The 8,810-nt window shown below is 37.4% G+C and overlaps 1 protein-coding gene across 2 annotated transcripts; it reads left to right on the forward strand.

The window, feature by feature from the left end:
• Positions 1–1,954: 1,954 nt before the first annotated feature.
• Positions 1,955–8,446, forward strand: rnf41 (ring finger protein 41). 2 transcript variants are annotated; one of them, XM_042491744.2, is made up of 7 exons: positions 1,955–2,111; positions 3,703–3,814; positions 5,063–5,178; positions 5,277–5,548; positions 5,845–5,980; positions 6,674–6,777; positions 6,888–8,446. In XM_042491744.2, the coding sequence occupies exons 3-7, from the start codon at positions 5,089–5,091 to the stop codon at positions 7,240–7,242; spliced, it is 957 nt and encodes a 318-aa protein (XP_042347678.1). In that variant the 5' UTR covers positions 1,955–2,111; positions 3,703–3,814; positions 5,063–5,088; the 3' UTR covers positions 7,243–8,446. The 2 variants fall into 2 exon arrangements, with proteins under 2 accessions (XP_042347678.1, XP_087937985.1); XM_088081859.1 differs by having other exon boundaries at positions 1,985–2,111; positions 3,734–3,814.
• The last annotated feature ends 364 nt before the right edge of the window (positions 8,447–8,810 follow it).

Raw genomic sequence — 8,810 nt, forward strand, 5'->3', positions numbered from 1 at the left:
TTTTCTTGAGTCTGGAGTTATTTCTTGACGGTGAATCAATGTTTCCGGTCACGTAGGTCTCACATGATTTATACTGAATCAGCTATTTTATTAAATTCACAGGAATAGCTGGGAGCTAAATGAAGCCAAATACAGTAGGAAAGAAAGTTCAACATCTTTATCTGTTAAAGTCTGAATCAAATCATTTCTTGACTCAAATAAGGAACTGATAAAGATGATGAAGCAAAGGGAAGAGCTTGATTGGATTAACAAAACCAAAGTGTTTGTTGCAGCGCTGTTACACCTCACTTATTCGTGCTGTGGTGGTTTATGTTTGAGAGGAAAAAATCATGTTTAAATCTACAGGATAATAACTTCACGCATACACAACCAAAAACAGTCCACGCATTTGTCTCCTGTGAACCGTGTGATGTTTCTCCAGTAAATAAAATACTGAACCATACACAAATGGACGTGAAAATGCTGATGTTAAGGTGACCAGGTTTAGAAAATGACAGCCAGGGACACCTCCAGTTAGGCAGTCAAAATCATTAAAATATTCAATGTTAAAAAAAGGGTTAATTTCCAATTTTATTTGACATTGGCAACTATTTTTCTGTAATAAGTCTAATCCAAAGTTATTTATAAAGCACATTTAGAAACAAGAGCTGACCAAAGTGCTGTACATCAACAAATAGATTTAAAAAAATAAATAAGAAGAAATTTTAAAAAAGCATAACTGTCATAAGAAAGGACAAAAAACAAACTTTTTAAAAAATTAAATAAAACCACAAAACTGATATAGATATAAACTATGCTGCAGGCCAACTGAAAAAAATGGGTACTATACCATATTTCCTTTTGTATTTCTTCCTATACGTCAACTTTTTTTCTATTTTATTGCCTATTTTATCGTTTATATTCTGTACATTAACTGTGATAAAAGTTTCACTGCCTGGGGCTGGATTTTTAACAGGTGCGTGCATTGTAACAACATCAGTGTTGGAATATGCAGTCACATTCGTATCATTTGAAGACTTGTGTTTTTATTGTGCTGCACCTTCTGTTAAGCCATATCCTCTCATGCAGAGCATCAACTCTCTCCATGCTGGCTGCTGCTCATTTCCTTCCTGTTTACCATCTGCCACATACAGAGAAATGCAACAGCAGAAAAGCCCCTTTCTCAGCCATGCAGGCTGAATAATAAATAAATAAATATAGTACAAGTTTAAGTAATATAAGTATAAGTCGATAATTACATATCAAAACAAACTGATATTTAACTGATTATATCTGTCAGTTTTTAGGAAATCTGTGTATTTATGGAGGACTGCAAATGTCACAGAAATAGTGAAAAAGCAAGTACAGTAAAAACAGGAGTTAATAAATTAGTTGGTTTTTTTTTAAATAAAAAGCTATTCATTACTTTATTTCTTGATGTGCAATAAAAACAGGAATTATAAAATGAATATTCACATGTAATGTTAATCTGTCAACAAACTGCTTAAATTAAAAAGGGATTTACAAATAAAACCCACAAAACAGTCATCAAGTAAGCCTACATAATTAAAACATACATTAAACAATTCAGAAATAAATAAATAAATAATGGAATTTAAAAATCTATTGGAAAATGCAGTTTAAAAAGAAGCACATATTGATTAGACATAGACATTGAATTAAGAATACAGATTTATTTAAGGCATTTAAGATGCTTTTATGTTGTTTTTGTAAACCCCTTGTTAATTTAAACAATTTATTGAAGGATTATTATTTCATTTGTTAATTCTATTGATAATTCCTATTTATATTGCCCATTAAAATGTCCACTAATTAATTATATTAACGATAACGTTAATTAATTAAATACTTAAAAGTATTTTATTAGTAGTATTTATTATTTATAGATAGATAGATAGATAGATAGATAGATAGATAGATAGATAGATAGAGAGATTCCACGGACCAATCAAAAGCTCCTACATTACGTCATGACGTTCCGCCCGCCTGCGTAGCGACGACGCAGAGGTGTAGGATGTAGTACAGGACGTGGCTAGCGAGCTACAAGTTACAGTAGGACGTCCGAAAATACATAAACATCGTGATTAGGATCTGTTTTACTACATGTTAAAGTAAGTATATTAGTCCGTTATGGTGTTTTCTTTCAATGTGGCTGACTGTAATGAGCCATTTGTCGGTGTACTTTGCCCAGACTGGGCTCTGTCTGGTTAGCTCGGTGGCTAACATCCAGAGGAAACCAACGGCACCCGTAGCTGCTATCCAGTTAGCAACCGTTAGCCACCTTTAATTCATGGCGAGCAGGCTGTACTGACGTCTGAACTCAAGCACCGTGGTTTTTATTCAAGATGACACCAGTTTAGCCCTTTGTAAGCGCAAAAGTATTGTGATTTAGCGCGACGTGAAACAGCGGAATTACATTATATGCGCAGCTAACGTTAGCATGGAGGGTTAGCTTGTTTGCAAGGCATGCAGAGTGCGATGGGAGAAAACGGATCTGAAACGTTAAATCGCCTCCAGACCGGTGTGTGCTGCTTTCACCGAAATTAGGTCAGCCACCACCAGTCACCTGGGACAACAGGATGCTCCCCTCGGATGTTGGAGCTCGACTGGTGCGGTTTCACATGTTGACGTTAAATAATCGCACTTTATTGCGGATCAAGGACGTCGCTTTCTGTTTCTCGGATGTGTTGAAATATGGCTGAAATATGGTGTGCTCAAATTTATTGAGTCATTGTACCTTGTTAGTTTTTTTTTATTTATTAATAATACTATATATATATATATATATATATATATATATATATATATATATATATATATATATATTTAAAGATAATGTTCCACTCGTTTCTACCTTTTATTATCCTAGTAAAGAGCATGGTTTGCGCCTGATCATAATGAAACAGCTTTAACCCTTTGATAAATGTGCAACACGGGCTAATTTCTTTCAAAAACATTGGGAGAAGGCAATGGCCTAAAAAACAGTAAAAAGAATTAAAAAAAAAAAAAAAAAGATTTTCCTGAAAAACATTTCAGGAAACTGAAGGAAACCTTACAAGACACAGTTACAAAAACAAGCAGCAATGCATCCATAAATCATAAAGTAGGGATCGGCCAGTATTAGTTTTGTAGGCCTTATACCAATTACCAGTAATTAATGAAATAGATAACCAGTATTTGGAACCAGTATGCATTTACAATGAAATTTTAAGACCTTTCTGTCAATATTTACACTAAACTTTGACGATGAGTGAAAACTTAACTTAAAAATAAATAAATACAAAGAGCTTCCTGACATTTGACAAAGTCTGTAACTTAATTTTAAATTTAAAATTATTACTAAATTTTATTATTATTAAATTTTAAATTATTATTATTGTAAATCCTCTCCCTTTTTTAAAAAAACAATTTTTGCAATTTGTGGGACATTTCTTGTCGGTTGGTCATTGATGTTTTACCTTATGTTTTCAAAAGAAATCAAACCAAGCTGCTCAGGTTTCAAAGGGTTAAATAGCTTATGAAAGGTGTCTGAACGTAGCGCACAAAAACTGATATCGATGCAGGTTTCAAAGGCTTAAAGTCACTGATGCGGAGGCCATTTACATATGTCTGTAGATATCTGTCTGCATGTATATTGTATATTATTGTGGGTTTAGGTAAAATAGCATGACGCAGCTCTAAGCACCTTTATTTTTTCTGCAGGCAGTGTCTGTGTCTGTGTCTCTTTCACCAGACAGATTGTTTGTGCCAGATGTGACGTATCAGCTTTACATCAAGAGCTGAATGGAATCAATTGAGGCCTTTCGTGAGTGAGGTACGGTCAAAGTGTTTGTGTTTAGCCACAGGATGATAAAAAACAACGACTGTTCAGCTCACTCTGTGTAGAGGTCCGTGATATGGACTGTCAGTCTAAAAAAAGGCATCTGGGGCTTTCAGATTATAGTTAAAAATCCTTTACTCTCACATGGATAATCATGTTTGTAACTATAATCAGAGTGCCTCAGATGCCGTTTTAGACTGCCAGCACATGTCACGGACCTCTAAGCTTGGACAGTCATTGCTTCTTAACCCTATGTGACTCTTTGCTCTATCCTTGAACAGCACCGTATTTTTAAACTATCACCTAAACATAGGGCCAGATGCATAAACTATGTGTACGCACAAAAAAACATGCGTACACGTTTTCCCAAACACATTTCCCAAGTGTTAAAAAAGGAGGAATATGCAGTGAGAACAGGCGTACACACAGTTTTCACTGAGATAGTTGTGGGTAATTTGATAAGAAGGAGATTAAATATAAGCTGAGAGTGAGAGGTGGTTTGCCAGCTTCACTGATTGTTTTATTTATTTACGTTTAAGTTCATCTTAATTAATGTATTAGTGATACATTTCAGCATTATTTTTGTTTACATTCATCTTCCTGTTGGTGATTGTACTTTGTGAAGTTAGTTTCCACATGAGCGCTATGAATAAATTGTTGATCATTCTGACATTTAATAATAATGACGATCGAGATTTCACAGAGAAAACGGTTTGAAATGTAATGAGCGGTACAGATGCTACAAATATCCACAGCGGTGCATAATGACAGCTGCTCTGGCACCGTTGGAGAACCTGCCGATGCAACACAGTTGGTGAAACTGCACTTTCTTTTCTGTATTTCGCACTGACAGGTACAATGAATGGTGGAGGGGCACACGTGTCAATATTTAATAGAGTTTCTACGTCCATTTGTGGTGAAGTGTGGGTGTGGAAATGACACCTGTGCGCCTAGTGCCGCAATGATTGAGATTTATAAAACAGTCAGACGTACGCATGGATTTATAAATCTGATTAAGGAAAGTTTGCATATTTCTGCCACTGTGCATAGACACAGTTAATAGTTATAAATCTACTCAGAGCTTTATGCATCTGGCCCCTAGTGTCTTGACGCAAGTGCAGCACTCCCTTATTTTTTCTTCATTATCAGTGTTTGTATTTATCTGGGGAACATCTGCAGTCATATCTTGACGCAGTGAAGTTGAAGCTGAAAATCTCATTTGCTTGGTTGTGTGTTTCTCAGGAGGTTGTGGATCCCAGTAATGTACCATGGGGTACGACGTTACGAGGTTCCAAGGGGAGGTGGATGAAGACCTGCTGTGCCCTATATGTAGTGGAGTTCTCGAAGAACCAGTGCAGGCAAGCGGCTGTCTCAAAGATTACCCACCCTTAATTTGATCTACGTCTTAAAAATATATTTAAATGTTTTTGGCTGTGATTTCTCCTTTTCATTTCAGGCCCCACACTGCGAGCATGCCTTCTGCAATGCCTGTATAACACAGTGGTTTGCCCAGCAGCAGATATGTCCTGTTGACCGCACGGTAGTGACGCTTGCTCACCTCCGGCCCGTGCCGCGCATCATGCGCAACATGCTGTCCAAGCTTCAAATCAACTGTGACAATGCGGGTTTCGGTTGCACGGCCACACTGCGACTCGATCAGCTGCAGTCGCACCTCAAGGACTGTGAGCACAATCCCAAAAGGCCTGTCAACTGCGAGGAGGGATGTGGGTGAGTGGCTTTTTTTTCTGCCAGAAATGAACATTGTGCTGTGGATGCATCGATTATTAATTTCTCATGAACTTTTTGAACCAGCACCTAGGTTCATAGCATCTCAACAGGTGAAGCTAATTAGAAAACCACATTCCCTCAACCAAAAATTAATGATTAATAATCACCATTTAATGTTTGTGCAGTTAAATATCATAAATATATGATTTGCAAAAATGTACGACGTGTACTCTGTATGGTATAGTATTAAATCCTCTATTTCCTCCCCTGTTATTCTATCACACCCACTCCTGCAGGCTTGAGATGCCCAAAGATGAGGTGCCCAACCATAACTGCATCAAACACTTGCGGAGCGTCGTCCAGCAGCAGCAGACAAAGATTTCAGAGCTGGAGAAAACAGTGGCAGAGCATAAACACCAGTTGGGGGAACAAGTAAGAGCATTTGCCTGTTCATTAAAGCATAAGCAAAAAAACATTTTGAGCCTAATCCTGAAAAATATTTTTGTCTGTGGAAAAGGTTTTGAAATAACCGAGAGTATTGTATCGCCAGATTCTTGCCAGTAAAGAGTCCTACAGCAAATTATTTTTCACTGAAAGATGAAACCATTGCTCTTATCAGTATAGGATTTTTATTTTTTGTACAAATAGCCAAAATTATTAGAGTGGTTGGCCCTGGGTATTTTCACACTATCTAATCCATTAAAAGAATAGTTTGGACACCCATGACTTAGCTATTACAGTACACTATATTTGATTAGAAGTTAAAACTGCTTTTAACATCTTATTAATGTCATATGAGTTGTAATGTTGTGTGTGTTTTTATTATGTATTATAATGTATTCTATTTATACTTCTGTAAAATGTCTTTGAGTTACTTGAAAAGAGCTCTACAAATAAAATAAATTATTATTATTATAATACTGTATTTCCTTCGTAGCTTGAGTGGATATCACAAAGCTGAAAGGGTTAAGGGGAGAACTGTGGATCTGAAGAAACTGATAGAAATGTGTTATATACTGATATAAGCAGCTTTTCAAGGTGTCCACCACTCTAGTTATACATTTCGATTTAGCCTCAGGAGATTTTGTGAAATGAGTCACTGAAGATAATCCTTTTGATTTCCAGAAACGGGACATTCAGCTGCTAAAAGCCTACATGAGAGCAATCCGCAGTGCTAACCCTAACCTGCAGAACCTGGAGGAGAGCATCGAGTACAATGAGATCTTGGAGTGAGTGATGATTCATCTTCTCTCCTGCCTTTATTCTAATATTAACTTAATCGGGGAGCTGCAGCTCAGTCCGTAATTTTCTTGTGTTTTTTACGTCATCGTCCCTCCAGGTGGGTGAACTCCATGCAGCCCGCCAGAGTGACACGCTGGGGCGGCATGATCTCCACCCCTGACGCCGTGCTCCAGGCGGTCATCAAGCGCTCCCTCATCGACAGCGGCTGTCCCCTCTCAATTGTGAACGACCTGATCGAGAACGCCCACGAGCGTAACTGGCCACAGGGACTGGCCACGCTCGAGACGCGGCAGATGAACAGGCGCTACTATGAGAACTACGTTGCCAAGCGTATCCCTGGCAAGCAGGCAGTGGTGGTGATGGCCTGCGAGAATCAGCATATGGGGGAGGATATGATCCTGGAGCCCGGCCTGGTCATGATCTTTGCGCACGGCGTGGAGGAGATCTTATAACTTTACGACGAGCCGATCCAGAGACAAGTGGGGACGTTTTGCCTGGGGGGGGTTGAGAGTTTTCCTCGTTGAAGCAAAACCTTCTGGTTAAATCTGGCTTATTTAAATTAAAATCTTTTAAGAGGCTCACTCCCAAGCTTGATACCAATGCCTTAAAGTAAGGACAAATATATTATGAACCTGGCTAATAGAAACTTATTGTGACTGATATCTGAGATAAAAGGTGAGATGTGATGTTTACAAGGTTTATATTTGGTGCATTATATGATCTGATTGTTCTGCTCCGTGTCCTAATATAGTAAAAAGCTTGAACCCCCGTTTAATGCCCTCAGTTGTATAAATGCTTGTAAATACAAATACTATATTGAATTATAAATGTCATTCTCTTATTCCTCTCACTGTAATTCGATTGTGATTTTTGTTCTGTTTATCTCAGTTTTGTTCAGTCAGCTTGTGTTATTGTCAGCAGGGACGTCGACCCTGGATGATTTTTTTTGTTTGTTTGTTTCTCGTGCTTGCTTTAGTATTTAGTTTTCCTGTGAATATTTCACAAGACATTGTGCTTCTGAGTTTAGATTGTCTAAACCTCCTGTGCCATTTGTTTTATTTATTGTGTTGCCTTTCACACAGACATGCTTGAAGATGTTACCATTTGATGTATGGAAATCTGCCTTTTTCGGTGCATTTGAAGTTCATTGCAGGAAGAAAATTGATTTTGTGTTTTCTTTGTTGCCTCGGTTGTAAATATAGTCTGTATGTTGGGTCCACGTGAAGTGTTAAATTTAAGGTTTAACATTTGGGATTTAACTATGTATAATGAGTTTTATTTGACAAATCATAACAGATCACTTGATATTTAGGTGATCTTTAATGTCTTTTCTGATTATTAAAAAATAGACATTGATCTCATCCTGCACAAACATCTGTTCACTGACATAACACTACAAACCATAGCTTTGAGATTGTAAAAAAAAAATTAAAAAATTGTAAAGTCACTCTTATGGCTTTTGAGAGGTAAAATGTTTCACCATTCGTCACTTATTGCTGTAGTAAGAAAAACTACTTCAAACGTCCGGAAGTGCAGTAAACAGAAAAGTTTGGATTGTGCCCTTTCTTATTTTCCCTGTTAATGTTTTTGTTTGTTTTGTGTCTGTTATGTACCGTGTTGTACAGACAAGAAAGTAATAAAAAATGTCAAACTTCATCCCAAAAGAATGTATCATCTCAGTGGGACAACCAGATTTTATATTTAGCATTTTAATTAGGAAAAAATGCAGTTCCTTATTTTAACCACACCATGTCATCAGAGATCTGCAGGGAGGTACATTTCTTCAGGGCACATCAGCTCAACACATTATGTAAAAACCTGTGTCTAGCTAGGGAACATGATTGCTGCTTTTAAGAAATCAGGGCAGTGAGGAGGAGATGTGAAATGCTGCCCATTCAGGTTAAGAAAATTAGGAGGAAAAGTTTAACCACAAAACTGTGACTGCACTGACCTGACTCACTCTCCTTTTTTCTCTGTCTAACCCAGACACCCACATGTTTTCCATGTCTGTTATCCTCCC

This window comes from Plectropomus leopardus, chromosome 9 (assembly GCF_026936395.1).
Source record: "Plectropomus leopardus strain MGB_pleo_1.0 chromosome 9, ASM2693639v1, whole genome shotgun sequence".
Classification (NCBI taxonomy): domain Eukaryota; kingdom Metazoa; phylum Chordata; class Actinopteri; order Perciformes; family Serranidae; genus Plectropomus; species Plectropomus leopardus.

Coding starts and splice junctions, on each gene's coding strand:
- rnf41 (XM_042491744.2), top strand. CDS start 5,089: ATGGGGTACGACGTTACGAGGTTCCAAGGGGAGGTGGATGAAGACCTG. Junction 5,179..5,276: donor TTCTCGAAGAACCAGTGCAG/GCAAGCGGCTGT, acceptor TTTTCATTTCAG/GCCCCACACTGCGAGCATGC. Junction 5,981..6,673: donor AACACCAGTTGGGGGAACAA/GTAAGAGCATTT, acceptor TTTGATTTCCAG/AAACGGGACATTCAGCTGCT.